Source organism: Myotis nattereri (assembly GCF_964212035.1).
Source record: "Myotis nattereri genome assembly, chromosome: 12".
In the NCBI taxonomy this organism is placed as follows: Eukaryota; Metazoa; Chordata; class Mammalia; order Chiroptera; family Vespertilionidae; genus Myotis; species Myotis nattereri.
In genome coordinates, this window is record NC_138087.1 from 12,027,050 (window position 1) to 12,049,583 (window position 22,534).

At 42.9% G+C, this 22,534-nt stretch overlaps 1 protein-coding gene across 1 annotated transcript in view; it reads left to right on the plus strand.

Moving 5' to 3' along the window:
• Nucleotides 1-7,988: 7,988 nt before the first annotated feature.
• LOC308528434 (procathepsin L-like) overlaps nucleotides 7,989-22,534 on the plus strand; it is a gene marked incomplete at both ends in the record, with an annotated part of 81,719 nt that continues 67,173 nt past the window's right edge. The window contains 2 exons of the mRNA XM_081104033.1: nucleotides 7,989-8,001; nucleotides 8,274-8,395. Coding sequence (XP_080960159.1) covers nucleotides 7,989-8,001; nucleotides 8,274-8,395 — 135 coding nt within the window. The remainder of the gene's footprint in view (nucleotides 8,002-8,273; nucleotides 8,396-22,534) is intronic.

The following is a 22,534-nucleotide window of genomic DNA, read 5'->3' on the forward strand; positions in this document are numbered from 1 at the left end:
AACCATCACTCCACTTTCTGTGAATATAACAAAACCAGTGGATTGTATCTGTTTATATGGCAAACTTTCTCATATGAGAATCATATCTCAGTTTGAAAAATAAAGAGGAGAAATATATTGAAGTCATTAGAAAATCTATGATGCCTCATAACATTGCTGTAGTCCAGCGGGTTGACTAGCAATTGTCTGCCCCTCTCCCAAGATAGATCTCCAGGGAAATTCAAGAGAAAAGGAAACAATTTGTGGAGAAGTAGTAAAAACAAGCATGTGGCAAATATACGTGTTAGCCAAACGTCTCCCCTGGTGATTTCCGAGAGTGCCAGCATGGTGAAATCAGATGGTAAATGTTGTTGCATTACTCCTGTCCAGCACTCTGATATAGAGGCACTGCCCCGCACAGGCACAGCAATCTTTGATAAGCACAATGGAGAATCGCCACCCCAGCATGGATAGTTTGATGGCTCTGCCCAGCTGATGAAATGGGAAAAAATTAAGACTTGGCTGAACTTTTGTTTATGAAAAAGGGGTCCTATGTAAAGTAACCCCTTACAGGGTGATCTGATCATAGATTCCTAAGTGGGCAGGTCATGGTGGGTAGTCACATGCCAGGTATCTAACTTTTTATTAGAAGATTTATCTTTGACTTAAGCAAGCTCTCTCCATTGTTCCTGTGCATCTAGATGAACACATTTTTGCCATAAGGTCTAACCAACCTGAAGAGAGTATATGATCTTGTTAACTATCCTATACTCACATTCCCGTCTTGATTTCTCCCACCTTCATGTAATCTCCCTTACATTCCATTTTAAATTTCAAATGCATAAAAGAAGCCGCACAACTGTTATTTTCTGGAGCCTGTGAGATCTCGCTCCCGAACATATGTTGTCAGCTGGCTCAAATAAACTCTTATAAAAATTCTCTACAGGTTTGGATTTTAGTTTTAGGTCAGCACTTCTGTTTTAGACTTTTGCTTTTCCTTTTGGATAGGAGAAGCAATGAAGATCATTTATGCTTTATCGTCTAGTCCATTTCTTTAATTGGCCTGGAAGAGAACATTGATAACTGTTTTGCCCAAAATAGTAAATTTCGTTAACTAAAATTACAGACTATCTCAAAGCTTCTATTTTAAAACCATTGTATGTTACTGCCTTGTCTGCATTAAAATAGGTAATTGAAAAATGACACAATAATTGAAACATTTTATTTTTTACTTCTTGATTTTCAGGTTTTACCACCCAAATGCAGATAAATTCAAAATCATCTCTCACAGGCATAAATTTGGGGCTAATGACCTATCTTCTCCAAACCTTGGTTTTATTCACCATAAATGTGCTGAATACCAACAACCTCATAAGTTTGGGTTAAAAATTAAGTGAGGCGACACAGGTGATGACAGAACCAGCCATGTCTAGAATTTCTCCCTTGAAAATGGACATATCCTTGATTAAATGACATTTAATCCAAAGGCCTAGTAACATTGAAGTGACTACTGTTGCCTTTAAGTACTTAATTGGCTTTGGATCATGCTTATTGTATATATGTATCACATCTTTTTTTATCACTTGTCTATTGATGATATTGGTTTTCTTCCATATCTTGGCCATTGTAAATAGTGAAGCAATGAAAATAGAGGTCCACATACCTTTTCAAATATGTATTTTGAATAAGAAACAGTTTTTTAAATCCATTTATTGATTCATGAACATTTAGGTTGTTACCATACCTTGATTATTCCATAATACACACACACACACACACAATGTGATAATGCTAACCATTAGAAAAGTGAAATCTTGCAACATAGATGGACCTTGATGGTATTACTGTAAGTGAAATAAGTTTAACCAAGAAAATTAAATAGCATATGGTCTCTCTCTAATACATCTTTCTTACTGACTAGTCTGTCGATGGACACTTGGGTTGCTTCCATATCTTGAATATTGTAAATAATTCGGCAATAAAGATAGAGGTCCACGGATCTTTTCAAATTAGTGTTTTGCATAAGAAAAAGCTTCTTTACCCATTCATCGATTCATGGACAATTAAATTGTTACCACACCTTGACTATCCCATAATACACACACACACACACACACACACACAATGGGGTAATGCTCAGCCATTAAAAAAATGAAATCTTGCAATTTTCTGCAACATGGATGGACCTTGATGGTATTACTCAAAGTGAAATAATTTGACCAAGAAAATCAAATGCCATATGGTCTAATACATGAATGAATATTGAACACAAAATAAATCAAAACATAACAAACAGAAAACAAGCTAATAGATGTAAGAACAGATTGGTGGTTGGTTGCCAGATTCTGGTGGCAAGTGAAATAAATGGATGAAGGTTTCAAAAAGTAAAAAAATAAATTAGTTAAATCAATATTTTAAAAGCCCCAGGTAAAAAACAAAACAAAAGCTCTGGTTTCTTACCCTTATCTAATCTCCTGTCCTACATTATTCTCAATTCCCCCTTTAGCCGGAGGGGGAGCAGGGACAGGTAATTCAGTTTCTCGAAATCTGCAAGTAAAAAGATGAACGGAATCTAAAACATCTTCAATTACTCCTATTCAGAAAGGGTCTTTCAAACAAGTTTTTCTTCCTTTCCTCTGCTTCCAGGTGTGCTAGCAGGCCGAGAATTTTCTCTGTAAAAGAAGTAATTTACTTGCTGGAGCTCAGCGAAGGCTGTAGGAGTCATCAATTCATCCCTACGTTCTACATTTTCTCTGCAGTTTCCTAGTTTTCCAGCCTGGTCAGCTGTTTTCTATCTCCCAGGTACCATAGGTGACTGGTCAACCACCTTGTAACAAATATTTTCAAATTCTTAGCTTAGAACAGAAATTTTCTTACTGCCATCTACCATATCACAGCGCTGCCCATTGCCCATTTTATGGATATTTCTTCATAATACCTTATTTCTAAGGACTGGTTTCTTCATTAGACATACCTTTTTCATGTTCTGGTGACTGACACCTAACTCAATAAGCTTTGAAAGAGTCTTCCGTATGTGACATAGGGTAGTTTTTCTTGAAGTAGAGCTGGATTCCACCAAAAGCCTAGTAGGTTTGGTATTAATCACCTTGGTTGATGTCACAACCAGGTGCCCTTTCTTTTCACCCAGACATTCTACTTCCTTGTTTTGGGCTTTCTTCTCAGAATCCTTACATCGGCACTTGGTGATTATAAACTTACATCGCTCTAAATGGCATTGCCTCTAGGTGGCCAACATGAGCTCACCCCAAGAGATGACTGCGGGTTGCACATGCTGAGCAGGTCTGGGGCTTCTGCTGTGGGCAGGTTTGGTCAGCCACACCTGAAACACTTTCAAGGATCTTGGGGTGATAGAAAGGAAAACAACTGCATTTCATGGTCATATGAAAATTGCATGGTTAGTTTTATAAGAAATTTCTTGTGGTTGGGGGAACTGGTGAATGTAGTCAAAGGTGCAAACTTTCACTTGTAAATAGATAAGCTCTGGAATGTAAAGTAAAGCATGGGCCCCTGGTTAACAAAACTGTGTGTACACAGGCATGTCGCATTTTGTTGTGCTATCCACATCCTGCCCTCTTGATAAACTGAGAGTAAGAACGTCCACCATCAAACAGATAATGAGGTGTGGAAGGCTCAGGTGATGGCTAGCTGTTTTTAGCAATAAAGTCTTTATTTCTATTATTTCTTTTAATCCTCAACCCAAGGATATGTTCCCATTTATTTTAGAGAGAGTGGGAGAGAGAGGGAAAGACAGAGAGAAACATCAATGTGAGAGAAACATATTGATTGGTTGCCTTTTGCACACACTCAAACCAGGGCCCAGGCCGGAGAGGAGCCTGCAACTGAGGTACATGCCCGTGACCACACTCGAACCCAGGACCCTTTGGGTTGTGAGATAAGAGACCATGGAGCAGCTCTTTGTACTCATTTTACATTTTCACTCATTTACAAAAAGAGATGACTGTGACCATTTGTGAAATTCAGTGTTTACACTGATGGAACTTGAGATCAATATATGTTTCATCACCACTCATATTTTTCTTTAAAATACACGTGCTTTCTTTTCTTTGTAGACTTTTACATCAGTTCAAAGAAAAATAAATTTAAAAACAAAACCACTTTTAATTTTTGAGGAAAACACACAAATGTGGCCTCATTGCCATTAATGTTTTCTTCCATCATTAGGTGTTGGAACAGGACGGTTTTGATAACTTCTGATTTGTAACGATACTTGGTGATAATGATAGAAATACATGTGATGCTTTGACGAGTTTCCTAACGATTCTGAGTCCTTGTCCTCTCCTACAGGATACTCAAGTTTGAAACGACACACCCGCACACCTGAACTACTCTTCATAATAGTCTGATCACCTGCCTCCTTTGCGATTTAAATACAATAGAAATTATGAAGATGTGGAATATGAGAAGTACTGGTAGTAAGTCTATGCTACAGATAAATCTTGTGTAGTAATTCAATTTGTTTCTCTTTTATGTATTTCACAGTATTGGCTCCTTTTATAATGCTTTCATTATATATGCGGTTTGGAACGTTATACAAGTTTAAATATAAATGTCTTTGAAAATTACAGAGGCTTCTAATGTCTGTTTCATCGCGGGCCCCACTCGGTCACTCACATCAGCATGGGGCTCTGTCTCAGGGTCTTGGCTGAACTTGCAGGATCCGCGAGGAACAGTATGAACTGGCCTGTGTGGGGAGGCCAGATGACAGCCACAGGGAGACCTCTCTAGTGGGTTATCAGAGACCGCATGGGGCAGATTGCATGTTCCAAAGGTGGCCTCAGCCATAGCTTCCACCTCCCCCCCCCCCCAACCCCTCCTGCTCTCCTGCTAAGTGGCCCTGCCTCTCTGCAAGAGAAACAGCGAATGGAATTGATTTTGTCAAGAGACCAGGAGGCCTAAAATGGAGCCAGGCGGCCTCAGGATAGCTGAGCTGATGCACCACCCTCCCTGTGAATATGAACTTTTCCAAACCAAACGGCTACATCCTGATACAGTTCCTGGCTCTGCATCACTGAACGCTATAAAAAAATAAATGTTCACCTGGTAAATAACCTTGCGCATCATCGTATATGCCTGCTGGCCAGCCCTGGCCACAGGTATTTCAAAGCAGTTTGTGTAATCCCTTTGGAAGCCCCCCCTTTTTTTTTGTCTTTATAAATACGTTCCTTCTTTCTACCACCATCTGTGTTTCTTGAAATTCAATTGCTAAAATAGAGCTTTTGTTCGCCTTTCACTCTTGGTCAAAATTGATTGCCATTACGAGGTGTCAGAGGTGTGGGACCCAGAGTGACTTGCCTCCTGCTCCGGCCCCTCCGCAGATGAGTAAGGAACCAACAAGGGCCCATTGCAGTGTCTCCTCCCTGCTGGTCCCGGATTAAAGATATTTCCTGCTGGACCTGAACTTCCCACCTTGGTTGAGGTTCAGGCCTATTCGGGTGTCCTCTGTGTAGTCTTTTGTCCATGGGACTGAAAATGCCTGTCTGGCGAGTCATAATTTTTTTGAAACGTGAAAAGTTCACTTTCTAAGGGAAGAACTGCTGCAACTCATGGACCTCCTGCTGTATTTATGCATAAAAATTACAGGCACCCGGTGTGCAACTTTCCCTTTCGTGGGCCATAGTTACCTGGGATGGTTTACAGTTAAACTGGGCTAATGAGAATTTTCTAAAAATCCTCCAATTAGTCTATCTGCTCAGTCAGTTGGAAAAAAAAGGCTACAAAACTAAACACCTGAATGAAAAGCCTATTTTAATTGGCATTTGAGATTCCCAAGGTGTAAGTGGTTCAGAATTTTCTTTCCCGCAATCACAAATTCTAAATTAACTGAAGCAAACCCTCCGCTCTCTCAGAGGCTGACTAAACCTGAGGAAACTTCCAAGTGTCCTTCTGACATCTCATTATCTGCCACTTCTGCTCCTGAGCGGCCTGCCTGTCCCCCTCTTTGCCCTGCAGCCACTAAGCTCCCTTTTTATTCTGATGGCTCCATCGGAACCCCTGCCCTTACTGCCCCACGTAAAGTTATCCTGTCAGATGGGCCAGGCCCAGGAAACGGCCCTCCTTTCTTACATGCTATGGACTGAAGATGAGCTCTGTGCCGTTACTTAAAAGAGTTCCTAAAGCCAAGGATGACTACGCGGTTTCACCAGAGAACTTGTGCTCAGTATCCGAAAACATGAGCCAGGGATCTGTACCCCTGTCAGCCTTACACATGCTCGGGGGAGGAGAAGGACATCGTAGTTACCAATCGCCCTTCTTACTTCTTTGTCTATGAAAGAGAAGGAAATGCCTCAGGGGTCTTCATCCAACAACGTGGAAGCCAATACAGGCCCTTTGGGTACTATAGTCAACCATTAGGTTTGGTTGTCCAAGGCCTCTCTCCATGAGTGAGAGCTATGGCGGCCATCGCCAAAGCACTACAACACGTAGCAGAAGTGCCAGTGGGCTCCCCGGGCTCTTCATGTGCCTCATTCAGTGGCAGCCCCACCGCACTCCCGTCATCCTCAGCTCCTCTCTGCCCGCAGAGTTCTTCACTGTGACACTGGGAACCCTGCGACTCTCCTTCCTCTGCCAGCGGACAGCACCCTTCATGACTCCCTGACTTTAACAGACCGACTACTAACTCTTCAGATTGGTTTATGGAAAATATCTCTTTGATTTAATATATTTTATTGATTTTTTACAGAGAGGAAGGGAGAGGGATAGAGAGTTAGAAACATCGATCAGCTGCCTCCTGCACACCCCGCACTGGGGATGTGCCCACAACCAAGGTACATGCCCTTGACCGGAATCGAACCTGGGACCTTTCAGTCCGCAGGCCGACGCTCTATCCACTGAGCCAAACCGGTTACGGCTGGAAAATATCTCTTAAAATGTTGAAGTAGTTTGGTTTGCTCATGGTTCTTACCCAGAAGGTGAAGCAGGCCACAATCTAGCTGGCTGTGCAATTGTCTGTCTGAATAAAAGCACCAAGGCCAGTGTAATGCCTTAGGCAACTTCTGTTCAACAAAGAGAGCTCTCTGCCTCCATCTGAGCTTGCAGTTGGCCCCAGGTAGAAAGGTGACCATTTATACTGACAGCAGGTGCACCTTTGGTGCTGCCCATGACTTCCGTATGCTCTGCAAGCAGAGACATCTTGACTTCTTCTGGACAAAAGATAGACAGCAGCTTTTATGTTTTAAAACTCTTAGAGGCTGTCCCATTGCCTGTCTTTAGCAATCATAAACATCCCTGGACATTCAATGACATACACGAGAAAACTAGAGGTAACCATTTGGCGGCATTGCTGCTAGGTTAGCAGCATTAACGTTCTCAAATCCCAATAGAGCACCGGAGCTACTGGCTGAAGCAATTGCAGATTTCAAAGATAACATTATGGAAGCACAACCTTTAGTTGTTCTATAAAATAGAAAGAAAAACATGCTTGAAACATGGCTCAAATCTGACCCCAAAAGAATCCTATAGTAGGCCCAAACCACTGACCACTCCTCCCCAATAGCATACAACGTCACCTGTTACAGTATGTACATCACTTAACTCACTGGGACACTGACAACATCGTTTTACGGGGAAAGCAATAGTACTGGGAGACATCTCTATAGATAGCTCCAGGTATACCCCGAATGCCAAGTCTGCCCAAAGCACAAGCCTGGAAAGCTCATTCATACCTCCAAGGGGGAGTTTTCTCTTGCCTTTAGGACCCTTTGAGATCTGGCACATGGACATTACTTAGTCAATCCCATATTCAGAATACAGGTATGTGTTAGCAATAATGTTTTCTCGTGACACAGAGGCACAGCCTCAGCAGTCAGTAAAACACTCCCACAGATGAGCACCCCACCGTGGGAACCTTGTCAGAGCCCCGTAGGCACCAGGTAACTCCTTTCACCGGACTCGTTGTACAATCTGTGAGATCTGCCGATTTTGCAACCTTTCCACTGTGCTTATCATCCCCAGTCCTCTGCTCTTGTGGAATGAACTATGCGGGTAATTAAAACTCAATTGGAAAAACCCGTGAGTCTTTTAATCTGCCTTGCTCTACTAAGGCGTTTCCCTTGGTATTGCTCAACCCAAGGTCTGCTCCTTTCGGCAAAGACGGATGGTCTCATTTTGAAATGATTACGGACCAGCAGATCCATGAGATTAGATCAAGGAATGTGTAAACCTGCACCGCTGAAAGGAAACCTCCTGATTTACTATAAAGAACTTACAGGGATTCTTAACTCCAACTCTCAGCTGACGGTGCAATCTTTCCACAGTGTGCTACCTGGAGACCAAGGTCTACATTACGATCCCCAACCCCAACGTCTACATTATGTCTGTTGGAAACACCATCTCCATAATGCTGCCCTTCAGTTCTAATCAAAAGGGCCCAAATCAGGTATTACTTACCAATCCTCATGTTGCTACACTTCAGGGTATGCACTCAGGCATTCATGATGATCATTTAAAAAGGAAACCCAAACCTGATTGGTTATCTCAGCCTCATTATCCACTCTCACTTGAGGGCACTGGGTGTTTCTTTTTATGTGGAATATATACATGGCCTTGCCAACCTGATGGTGAGGCAGATGTGGTATTGTTATGTTAGTATTTGATGCTGAAATTATAAAGAATCCCCTTCCTCTGCCATTATCCCAATCTAGGCTCTTTTGTCTGTAAACTGCAACCAAAATGGACCCCCCAAATTGAGATTTGGGGCATGGCCTCTTCAGGCCTCTCTCCACCCCAAACCTGTGAGCAGAGTCTCCAGTTCACCTCTGTCTCACGTCCTCATAAGGAATGACCGCAACACTTCCACCCCCTCCCTACTGTGTTTATTTCCTTGAGCGGAAACACGAGAATTTTAAACACACAGGGAACAAATGGAACTGTCTGCTTCTTTGACCTGCAGTGTCACCAGGTTTTCTCTTTTTTACAATAAATTCATGGAAGAGGCAGCCAGGTTAGGCCTCAGACTCTTTCTTCTGATGCGCTCACCTGCCTCCCACCTCGGAGGCCACAGCACTGTTTTGAAGCTCAGCCTCAAACCCTGGAGCTGATCCTTCACTTCATTTCTTATTCTTTTGTTTTGTTTTGTTTTGTTTTGTTTTGTTAATCCTCACTGGAGGATATTTTTTCCAATGATTTTTAAAGAGAATGGAAGGGAGAGGGGAAGGGGGAGAAAAAGAGAGAGGGAGAGAGAGAAAGAGAGAGAGAGAGAGAGAGAGAGAGAGAGAGAGAGAGAGAAGAGAGAGAGAGAGAGAGAGAGAGAGAGAGAGAGAGAGAGAGAGAGAGAGAGAAACATCTATGTGAGAGAGACACATTAATAGGTTGCCTCCAGGTCCGGGTTAAGTCAGATGCTGGAACCTACAACCCAAGTATGTACTCTGTGGTGCTCAGGCTGATGCTCTAACCATCGGAAACACTGACCAAGGGCTCATCTCTTATCTTTCATCCCCAATGGACAAATACTCCTGTCATCCACTGTGTCAGGTCCTTTCTTGATGGCAAAGTAGCCACACATTCTTCACTAGCATTTGGGGGAAATGCCCAGAAACTGGCTCTGTGATACTCATCCTGTAACTCAGTGGTTTATAATCAGCTTGGGTCAAATGACCATAACATCTGAGTCCCTGTACTACTTTGGGATCCTAAGTCTGTGTGTTCACGTTTCTAAAATGTAAATTTTCTTTATTAAAATAATTTACCTTTGTCTGTATGGATTATTTATCAAATTTTCCTCCATTCCAGGGTTGGGTTAGCCAGCCAATGGGCACCTGACCTCAGATCTCCCTATTTGTCACTAGAACAGCCAGGAGGCCCAGCCCTTCCCCTAAGGACCATGGATGCATTCAGGGACGTCTTTAGAGCCCAATCACATTTTTCATTATACAAAATATTAATGCATCAAAAACAGGAAAGAGCCCCACCTGCACTTTAAACCTGCTTTATTTTTATAGGTAAAACTTTACACATCTTTTTAATATGAAAATTCAGAAGTTATTAGGCAAGTCAATCATGCAAAGCCGTTGGACAGCAGTAATTAAAGAAGTGGTAACATTGACCATTGTAAAATGTCACAGAATTCAAATCACAGCTCAGATCTTCAATGACTCAAGTGTCTTATCCCCCACAACAAGGTCTGATCAGTTTTAAGATAAAATTCCTGCTCTGGCTATTCTGTCCCCATCACGTCTCTCTTTCCCTCCACCATCTCACCCAGCAGGAGAGCTGGCCACGCTGGCCATCCCACAGAGGGTGTCCAGGTGCTTGGCCACCTTTATGTCGCCATCCATGCCCCACGCTGTACCCCAGCTGAGCGAAGAGAGGGTTTCCATTTCATACAAAGAATCAAAAGCAGTGACCTTTATTAACAACAGCACCTGATGCTTAAACAGTGCCCTGGGTGCCCAGACAGATTCAGAAAGAAGCAGGAGAGACTGCCGTCCTGGTTTCCCATTCCCCTAGCAAAAGGAAGTACTTGTGCCATTTTATACCTGTTCTTGGCAATCCAATATTTGTTGGTATCCTACTGTGTTCCCCCAAAGCCATAGCCAACCCCCAGAATGCCACGTCTTGGCTGCTGAGGTCTGGATCAGAGCGAATGACGTGGGAAGCAACAGTCAGTGCTGGGCGATGATCTGCAGCGACACATGGCAGGAACCGAGTTCTCAAAGTGGAAGCTGCATTTTCCAGGGAGCTTATTATTTGAGGGTAAACTTATTTATTTACTCGATTTTTATTTTTTTCTGCCTTGAATATATTGGAGTGGTGTTGGTTAATAAAATTATATACGTCAGGTGTACAATTCTATAATACATCATGTCTAGACTGTATCGTGTGTTCACCCCAAGTCAAGTCTCTTTCCATCATGTATCATCTTCTATGTCCCCCTACCCTCATTCCCTCTGGAATCACCAAGGCTGTCTGTGTCTATGAGTTGTGTTCTTTTTTTTTTTGACCCTCACTCCCAGGATATGTTTATTGATTTTTTAGTGATTGAGGAAGGGAGAAAGAGAGAGAAAGACAGACGGGGGGGGGGGGGGGGGGGGGCGGGGGGGAGAGGGAGAGAGAGAGAGAGATCGATATGAGAGAGAAACATCAGTTGCCTTCCATACTCGCCGACTGGAGATGGAACCCAAAAGCTGTGGTGTATGTAACAACACTCCAACAAATTGAGCCACACGGCCAAGTCTATAAGTTGTTGTTTTTCTTTTTTTCCCGTGTGTGTGTGTGTGTGTGTGTGTGTGCTTTGCTTAATACCTTCATCTTTTTAACAGCCTCACAACCTCTGTCCCCTTTGCCAGGTGTCAGTCTATTCTCTATCTATGAGGCTGTTTCTATTTTGTTGGTTAGTTTATTTTAAAAAAATTAAAAATGGAACTACCTATGACCCAGTGATTCCACTTCTGGGAATATATCCAAAGAAATCTGAAACACTAATTCGAAAGACTATACACATCCCTATGTTCATAGCAGCGTTATTTATAATAGCCAACATCTGGAAACAGCCCAAGTGTCTATTAGTAGATGAGTGGATAGAAAATCAGTGGAACAACCTTGGCCGGGTGGCTCAATTGGTTGGAGCATCATCCCGTGCACTGGAAGCTTGTGGGTTCGATTCCCTGTTAGGGAACATACCTGGGTGTGGGTTTGATCCCTGGTTGTGGCTTGTATGAGGCCTGTATGGGAGGACACTGGATTAGTGTTTCTCTCTCACATTGAAATTTCTGTCTCTGAAAATCAGTAAAAACATACCTTCAGGATTTTAAAACAAAACAAAACCATGGTACATTTACACAATGGAATACCACTAAGCCATAAAGAGAAGGAAATCTTACCCTTCTTGAGAGCATGGATGGACCTGCAGAGCATTATGTTAAGTGACAAAAGCCAGTGAGAGAAATAAAAGTCCCATATGATTTCACTCACATGTGGAATCTAATAAAATAAACTAACAAACAAAGTAGAAACAGAGGATGCGTTTTAGTTGTGCTTGACTCACAGCTATAGGTCTGCTTTGAGGACAGGAAAGCCACGATCATGAGTCAGTCCCCACTGGGATTTGGGCGGATACCTAGTGCACAAGGCCCAGAAAGTAGACACCAGCGTGGAGCCAGTAACTCAGCAAAAGTCCAAAGTTTATCTAGAAGTTTTTCTTTTGTTAAAAGTGATGACCACCTCCATCTTATATTCTAGAGACGATCTTGTTGGACAAGCAAACTTCCCCGACCTTGCTGACTTTCCAGAAAGAAGTTATTTGCTGAGAAAGGACTTTTCCAGGTCTGCGAGAAGAGCTGTGCTTTTTAAGAGCTCTGCAAAACATGTTTCTTCCTTAGGCATGGAGAGAGATGTTCTTCAGAAACAAATGACTTGTAAAATATAAAATGCTCTATTTTTCCCTAATCATAGTTCTTGGTAAACAATTAATGTGACCCCAAAGAGCCCAGACCTGCAGAGGCACAGGCACAGCCTCCCTGCGGCAGCGACAGTCAGTCACACGTCCCCGGAGCTCATCAACGTGACCACAACGCTCATGACAAGATGAAGTTAAGATGAAAAGAGGACACTCTTTGCTCCATTTCTCTCTCAGGTGTGACTTTGAACATCAAGTCTCATGGGCCTGGCATGTGAATGAGCCTTTCCAGCCCAGGTGCCTTAGGTAAACCACCATCCAAACTAATGCAGGAACCACAGCCATCCGTTTGGCCCCGGGTGGGCTCCTGACATCCACACACCGTATGTGTAAAGGGGAGTGCTGGCCAACAGTTATCCTCACCAAGGAGGGTATGCCAGTGGCAAATCAGCCCATGAAAACACAACTAGCCATTTGGAAAATGCAAATTAAAGCCACAATGATATGTCACTACAGACCTATTAGATTGGCTTCAATAAAATATAATGTCAACACAAAATGCTTGTGAGGATGCAAAGAAACTGGATCCCTCCTCCCCTGCTGGTAGGAATGTAAAATAGTACAGCGATTCTCAAATATAATTTCGTAGTGTAATTGTCATATAAATGAACCCGGAATGGGCCCTCACAAGACTCCAAATTTGCTGGTGCCTTGATCTTGGACTTTCAGGGTACAGAGCCATGGAAAATAAATTTCCGTTGTTCATAAGCCCCCTAGTTTATTTTACTCTCTCACAGCAGTCAGAGAGACTGAGGCCGTGTTGACTTATTACTATCAGCTGAGTCCTGATTCCCCCACATGGATGCAAGCCTTTGCAGGGCTGGGTGGACAAACAACACTTTCTACATTTTTTAAGATAAAGAAAAGGCTTGTTTTGCTTGAGGAGTCAGATGGCTCCCGTCCTCCACCTCACAGGATAGAAGTTAAGGTTAGTTAGTTAAAGTGACTCTAGATAGCAAACCTGTATTTTGAGGAGCAAAGGAATTATTGGGAATAAAAATAGTCGACAACGTTTCTGAGCCTCCTTTCTCTGTAACTTAATAGCTAAGATAAATTAACCGGTGTGATTTCTTTTTAAAATGTGTATCAGTTTAAATTTATTTGCCACTCAATTTCATTCAAAAATTTGTCATGTTCATTTTTTTTAGTCAGTACATATAGATCTGCAACATTCTATGTAATGGCTATATAAAATTGTACTATGTGGACATACATGTTGGTTGGTATTTATCTTGTATTTGTACTTTGTTTCCTATTATAAATTTGGACATTATCATACAAATGTTCTGGTACATTTATAAGAATATTTTTAGCTTCTTAAAAATTGACCACATGCTTTAGCATGCCCGTTAAAATTTACAAATATCCTCCCAAAATGCTGAGTCAGTTGATGCTCATGAGTCTTCCCTTTCCTTACCCATCTCGGCCAAGGATGGATTTGGATGTGTTAGTTGAACATTTACTGACTCATATTGTAATGGGGAAGTCAATTTACTATGAGAGTTGTTTCTTTGGACTTTAAGATTAAAAAATAATTTACTGGCATCGGTAATGATCTGTAGTGGGTAATCAATTCATAAAAATAAAATGATGTAGCATTTCATAATTCTTCATGGGTGGCAATGTATAAATAGGTATACGTGAATAAGAAGCTAATTTTCTTCCCCTTTTCTGCACTATCTCTCTTTTATTGGGCATGTACAGAATCAATAAAGAACAATTCTTGAACAGTCTCAAAGAAATATTAACTGGTGCCATTCCCTCCTCACATCAGAATTACTTGATTATTTTTTTTTTCTGAACACAATTTTATAACTGGTTATTTACTATTAAAACCCCTGTGTTGCAGTCCAGAAATCAGGTTTTCAAGCAATAACTCCACAACTGCAGGCAGCGACTGGAGTCATATGAAGACAGCATCATTGTCCTGTGCCTGTTACACAAAACCAGGGCCCCTTCCCAATACCTGAGATGAAGACAGCAGTGAGCTGAGTGCCTGGGGGCAATCCGCTGGGTCAGCAAGCAGAGCTGCAATGGCAGCAGCGCGGTATAATGGCCCCTAAGGCCTGTCTGTCTAGCAGGTTTGTAGCATCTTCAGCATCTTCCTTCCGTAACTGAGCGTGAGGGGCATGACCACAATGTGTGCCCTGGAGCAGGAGTGCTTCCTGGACTAGGAGGCCAGAGGGTAAAATGGAAAGTGTGAGTGCTGTGCAGTTGAGTTAGATAAGAAACAAATAGTATTTGAGTCATTGAACACGTGAAACAGATTTGTCCTGTATATTCTGTGCCTTGTGGGTAAACCCTGAGCACAAAAAAGTCTAGAACAGGGCTCCTAATCTGTTGTCACAGACTCCTTGCGTTTATGAATAGATTTCAGGAAGCTGCATTAGTCAGGACTCTCAAGAGAAACAGAGTCAGGAAGATGTATGTAAATGTGTTCATTACAAGGTATTGGCTCATGAATTACGGAGGATGAAAGACCTCAAGAACTGCATTTGGCAAATTGGGGACTCAGGCTTCAGGCCCAGGAGTTGCTAATGTTTCTGTCCACAGGCCGGAAAGACCATGTTCCCGCCAGAAGGCAGCCAGCAGGAGGCGCCCCCTTGACTGCAAGAGGGCCAGCATGTTTGTTCTGTTCAGAGTTCGCCTCTTTAGCTGAAGGCTGCCCACAGCGGGGAGGGCAACCTGCTCTGCTCAGTGAACCCGGCCACGTGTCAGTCTTGTCCAAAGCGCCCCAGAGACCAAACCTGGGTTCTCCATGGTCCTGTCAAGTTCACATTTAAACTTAACCACCACAGGTCCACTCTTTGTGAATTTGGCACCTTCTCAAATTATACTTCATCTCCAAATAAAGATAATTTAAAAAGTCATATTTCTGCCAAGTATATTGCAAATATCATAATATAACCAATAATATACACATGCCTTCCGAGAGTATAGATGCTTGATAGATGTTTACTCCTTTCCTTGATATCCCATAACTGAAACTCTACAATGTAAAATCAACAACACTTCAGTACCATGATGTAATTTCAATACATCTCAAGTTACCGGAGAAGGAATAAAAAAAGGAAAAAACTCAAATATTTTACACACACACACACACACACACACACATTCATAGGAAAATAGGGGAAAACACCAATCAGAAAGGATGTATGCACCCCTATGTTCATAGCAGCACAATGTACAATAGCTAAGATCTGGAAACAGCCCAAGTGCCCATCAGCAGAGGAGTGGATAAAAAAGCCCTGGTACACCGACACAATGGAATACTACGCTGCTGTAAAAAAGAAAGAACTCTTACCATTTGCAACAGCCTGGATGGACCTGGAGAGTATTATGCTAAGTGAAATAAGTCAGTAAGAGACAAATAAGTATCACATGATCTCACTCATATGTGGAATCGAATGAACAAAATAAACTTATCATCAAAATAGATGCAGAGACATAGTAGCATGGGACAGACTGACGAATTTCAGAGGGAAGGCAGGGGTGCAGAGTGGGGAGAGATTAACCGGAAAACTTATATGCATTTATGCGTAGTCCATGGACACTAGGGTGGTGAAGGCCTGGGAGGGGTGGGTGTGGGGTCGAGCGAAGGGGTCAATGGGGAAAACAACAATACTTTCAGTAATAAAGATAAACTTTAAAAAAGAAAGTAGGGAGGAATTGCTCACGATCATTGCAATCCTCATTTCTGTAACTGGTATTTATAACCACTGTCTTCCACTACCTATACTGTATCCCCTTTGTCCTCAGCAAGCTCCTCAGCCTGTTGTGTTCTTTACCTGGTGGGGTGACCCAAACTTTTATTCTTCAAGGGTCTGGGCCACTGATTTTCCATCTTTTCACCTCATGGCACACAACTAATTACTAAAATTCTGGGGCAACCCCAAAACACATATTTTTTTGCTGATCTGATGGAAAATAGGTGTAATTTTGATTCATTCACACCAGATGGCTATTGTTGTGTTGGCTGTTGTCATTTTTTAGTTTTATTTCTGACAATGTAAGGGGAGAGAGGTCAGTGCCCTGACTAAATAGGCAGGTGTCGCATGTTTAAAATCCTTGCGGTGCACCAGTTGAAAATCCCTGGTCTAGGTCATTACCAATCCTGCCTGGATTGGGGTGTTGTTATTTAATCTTAATCACAGGACATCCTAAGGCAGTGGCCGGCAAAATCATTAGTCAACAGAGCCAAATATCAACAGTACAACAATTGAAATTTCTTTTGAGAGCCACATTTTTTAAACTTTAGCTATATAGGTAGGTACATTGTTATTAACTTAATTAGGGTACTCCTAAGGCTTAGGAAGAGCCACACTCAAGGGTCTAAAGAGCCGCATGTGGCTCACGAGCCACGGTTTGCCGACCACTGTCCTAAGGGATCTCTTGTATGTCAAACATATTCTCCCCTACCTCCATGTAGAGCAGCAGTCCTACCTCACCTTGGCAGTAAGAACCAGTCACCCGTCAGCACCATAGCTCCCTTGCTTGTGACTGATTCAGAGGCATGAGGGACCCCAAGTGTGAGCAGAAACTCAGGACATCAAACCAGATGGAGAGGGACATGGGCCATGACAAACTGGTTCATGAGTGTTGACAATCCAATGAGCTTATAGTAAGTCACTGATGTGAAAACCTGACATGTCAGAGAACCCTACAGCTCATTTAGAAGAAAAAAACAACAACCCAAAATGCATCTCGATACAGGTTCCCCAGTTTAAAAACAATTATAGAAATTTCTAGGGCATTATCAGTAATAAAATTTGAAACTAAATGTTTTCTCAACTATCAATACCTTTAATTATATCTAATAATTTTTACCCTCATGATGGCATGAAAATGGAACTTTCTTTATGTTGTTGCTCAAGGATTTGTATTCTAAAGGCCATTATTTGTAGCAAATATGTAGTAAAAAAAGTATAAGATGAGTCAAGAGTTAATTAATAAAATAATGTTTTTCTGGGGAAAAAGGTAAACCAGACAGAGACCAACAAAAATGCGATGTTTTGCTCAGCTAGAACTGCACCTTGGGTGATGTCCTGCACATAAAGCAAGAAAAAAGTTTCACGTCCAATCCAAAATGCAGGAAAAATGTGCATAAGGATGGTGATCCCAGCGTTATTTGTAACAGGGAAATGCCTCTTTGTTTCATGGTGGGAAGAGTTAAGTCACTGGGCTGGGACAATGCCTGTCACTGTGTTATGCAGCCATTGGCACTGATGTTTCTGAAGAGCCTCTAAGAACACTGACAACGGGCTGTCCTAATGTTAGCTTAATAGATTCAGTTACTTTAAAAATGCCTTGAAAAGTAAAAAGCCAACACTCTCGTTCATCAAATTTCTCTGAAAGCCACGGGCACTGCCTGAGCGCTGGGGAGGCCGGGCACCCAGGACTGTTCTTTGCTGCCTTTCTGTGCAGAGGCAACGAGAGAAGGCTCCGCAGGAAACGCCTGCTTCTCCTTCCCAGGGGAGAGCTGGTCCCAGAGTCACCTGACCTTCAGGAGGCAGCCCTGGCCTCCCCCCAGGGCAGTGGTCGGCAAACTGCAGCTCTCTAGCCACATGCGGCTCTTTGGCCCCTTGAGTGTGGCCACGAAGTTTCAATCGCACTGTACGTGCGTGCCCACACGTGGTATTTTGTGGAAGAGCCACACTCAAGGGGCCGCAGTTTGCCGACCACTTATCTAGGGCAGTGGTTCTCAACCTTGGGAATCTTTTTAAAATCCTGGTTTCTGGGCCTCATCCTCCGGAAATTCTGTTTCTTTGTTACTAATGTTGTGGCCCCACCCCATAACAAAGAAACAGAATTTCCGGAGGATGAGGCCCAGAAATCAGGATTTTAAAAAGATTCCCAGGTGCTTCTAATGTGCAGCCAAGGTTGAGAACCGCTGCTCTAGGGGGACTTCCTTCCCTTCTTGGGAGACAGAAAGCTTATCTGGGCACTGGCTGTGACACAGTCTGAGGGCTCACAGAACCCCGGGGTCACAAGGGCAGGGGGATGGCATGCAGGCCTCGGGGGAAGCATGTCTCGGGATGCTCTGTGGTCACTCTGCTTGTGGAGACGGGCATCATGGCTGAATGGGTGAGAACCAGGCTCTTGGACAGAAGCACAGATTCTCTTTAGGGCCTGAGAGTCCCTCACTTCATAAAACACATACACACACATACCCACATTTATATACTATACACACATCACACACAAAATCACACATTTATAAACAATACAGATATAACACAAACTTATACATAATATACACATCATACATACACATTCACAAAACATACAGGAAACATACATACACTCACACATAAATACACAAACTTGTATACACATATACACAAATACACTTACACATATGCTCACACACAATTCCATACATGCACACATACTATGCACAAATGCCTACATGAGCATTCCCACTTACAGAATACACACATGCATGTGTGTACTCACAACACACACATAAATATGAAGGAGTTCTGAGGAGACTCCTCAAGATGTTTTATTATGGCATGTGGGTTATTTTGAGCAGAAGACAATCAAGACCCAGAAAATTCAAGAAAAACTTACCTCTCTCTTAACCATCTGGAAGTATTAGGTTGAGGTGTGGAGACTGGCCCAGAAAAGGAGCTGTGCGCAGAGGTGACTTTTCATCTGGAAGACCTAGCTGTAGGGCAGGGCAAACCTCTGCTCTCCTTGTCCTCTGAAGCCTGTCTCCCCTCTGAAGCCAGTTCTCCATCCCACTCCTTAGCTCAGGTTGGCACACAGGCCTCAACCGCCACCTGGGGCTCCCATTCGCAATTACATTTGTTTTTCTCCTGTGATCTGTCTTGTGTCCATGTGATTGTTAGATTGCCAACCTGGAAGGGTAGAAAAATAATTCCCCTCCCCCAACACACACACTACATCACAATGTATAAACACTTAGAGGTTCATAAGGAACCAGGTGTGGTCAGCTAGCCTGACACTTGCTCTGGATTGTTAATAATTGATGGTACAATTTTGAGTAAATCTCTCTCTCTCTCTCTCTTTTTTTACTATTATTATTTATTTATTTTTAATTGTTTTATTGCTTAAAGTATTACAAAGAGTATTACATGTGTCTCCTTTTTTCCCCCCGCCCTTAACAATCCTGAGTAAATCTCTTGAACTCTTTCCTTCCAGTCCCCATTGAGTGAAGTTAGACTAAATCCTCTCTGAGTCCCCTTTCATTGTAAAATTCTGTGATTTCCGTGGGACAGGACACATCACCCAAAAGCCCTGGTCTCGGTCCCTCCTCTGTACCCCTGACAGGACCCTGCAGGCTGGAGTCCCAGCACCCGGCACCTGCCAGGCTGCCTCAGCGTCAGCCCTGAGAGAGACAGTCACCACCTGGATCCAGGGGGCCCTGCTGTGGGTGCCTGTGGCCCTCCTTCTCTCCCTCCTCCCCAGACGCCTCTTCACTCCCTTTGAGAGAAGGCTTGTCCTTGTGATCAACAGTCATGAGCCAGCAACCCTCTGAGCCTGGGTGGTTCTGGGGAGATTGGCAGCTGTGTCCTGGGGTCACTTCCTGCTCTGCCACCAGTATTTCATTTGAATGGGATATTTTCCCCATCACTTGACTTTCATTCAGTGTGAGTTTTTTGTTCTGAGGTGGGTGGGTCTCTTATGGACAGCATATATATAGGTCATGTTTTCTTATCCAAGCAGCTACCCTATGTCTTTTGATTGGAGCATTTAATCTGTTTACATATTCTTATGGGAAGTTCCTATGATGGAAGTCAATTGATTGCACTAGTTGTGGCTTTTGTCTTTATTATTAAAAATGGTTCGGTAGCATCTGTAATAGATCTGTAACGTGTAATCAATTCATAAAAATAAAATCATGTGTTATTTCACTTGTTTCCATGGCTGGCCATGTGCAAATCAGTACAAGTAAATAGGAAGCAACTTTTCTCCCTCTTTTATAACTTATCTCTACTTTATTGTGTTTACAGGTTTAATTGAAGAACAATTCTTGAACAGTCTCAAAAAATATTAACTTGTATTATTCCTCCTCACACCCCAATCACATGATTTAATATGTATACCAATGGTTAGGTAGTATTAAAACCCCAGGGCTGCAGTCCAGAAATCAGGTTTTCAAGCAATAACTCCACAACTGCAGGCAGCGATTGGAATCACGTGAAGACAGCATCACTGTCCTGTGCCTGTTACACAAGACCAGGGCCCCTTCCCAATACCTGAGATGAAGACAGCAGTGAGGTGAGGGCCTGGGGGCAATCCGCTGGGTCAGCGAGAAGAGCTGCAATGGCAGCAGCGCGGGTATAATGGTCCCTAAGGCCTGTCTGTCTAGCAGGTTTGTAACATCATCAGCATCTTCCTATCATAGCTCAACAGGAGTTGTGTGAGTTCATGAACCCTGACCTAAAATGTGTGCCCTGGGGGCAGGAGTGCTTCCTGGAATAGGAGGCCAGAGGGTAAAATGGAAAGTGAGAGTGCTATGCAGTTGAGTTAGATAAAAACCAACTAGTATTGAGTCATTGAAGACGTGACAACAGATTTGTCCTGTATAGTCTGTGTCTGTGAGTAAACCCTGAGCCCAAAAAAGCCTCTCAGGCAGGGCTCCTAATCTGACGTCTCAGAGGCCTTGTTTTCATGGATAGATTTTGGGAAGCTTTTTATTACTCAGGGTTCCCTGAAGAAAGAGAACCAACAGAATATATATGATTTCAAGGAGATGGACTAAGTGCTTGAGAAACCGGAGAAGTCCTCACATCGGTAGCGTTCGGTGCGTTGGAGCCCCAGGAGAGCCAATGGTGTATGCCCCAGTCTACAGGCTGGCAGTTCTCAGGCCCGAGAGGAGCCAGTGGTCAGTCTGAGTCCGTAGGCAGAGAAAGACCAATGTTTCAGCAGGAAGGCAGGGGGAGTCTCCCTCACTCTCAGGAGGGTCAGCCTTTGTTCTACTTAGTCTCCAACTGATGGGGTGGGGCTGCCCACCGTAGGGAGGGCAATGGGCTTTTCCCAGGATACCCATGCACAAGGTGATATCAACCCAAAGCACCCTTTCAGACACAGTGTTCCACCGAATACCTGGGTGCTCATGGCCCAGTCAAGTTGACATAAAATTAACCGTCATCAACCCATCCCTTGTGAACTTGGCACCTATACACATCTCTTTACACCATACTTTATCTCCAAATAAACACAATAACAAGATCATAATTCTTCATAACATGATGCAACTATCCTGATACAACCAAAAAACGGACTAACCCCTTTTCTAAAAGAGGGGATAAAGAGATAAGGGTGATATTTACTCTTCTATTTTATATCTCCTAACTTCAGTACCATGATGTAAAACTAAGAACATTTAAATGCTATGATATAAACTCAATGAATCTTATGTTACATGACATTGAAATGAAGGGAATACAGACATTTTATGCACACACAAAACATTCATAGCAAAAAGGGAGAAACTACACATAATTACAGTCCTCATTTCTGTAACTGGTCACATGCTCATACACAGCTGATAATTATAATTATGTTACTTTCTTCCATTCCATCCAGTAGCCCCATTGCCTTCTGCACTCACCCAAACTTTATTCCTGAAGTGCCTGGGCCATGACTTGCCCTTCCTGAATGGGGTTGTTGCTTTTTACATTGAGCTTATTCAGAGGACACTCTAATTAATCATTTGTATTTAGACCTACCCTCTCCTACGTCCACTATAGAGAAGCATTAATTTCCCCTGGTGGTTAAGATCCATTGTCCCTGCCAGACCATATAACTCCCTTCTTTGCCTGTTGATTCAGAGGCATGAGAAAACTAAAGTGGCCAGGAAGTAATCTTAAACTCTTAGCTTCCAGTTCAGTGGAATCATTGTGGTATCTCCTGGTGAAATCATCATCCTTGTGAAACTAAAACTTCTATAGCAGCGGAGTATAGTTGGGTGGTTGAAACCAGAAGCAACATTCTTACTGGTGGGTCCCTACTGGTAACAGTAAGTGGTGTGATAACTATTTCCATTTCTTTGTTTTTGGGCCTTTGAATCTTGGCTATTGGAGAAACAGCACCACACATTAGACACTGGCTTGGACCATCCACAGCCTCCTGGAGAACCTCCCCTTA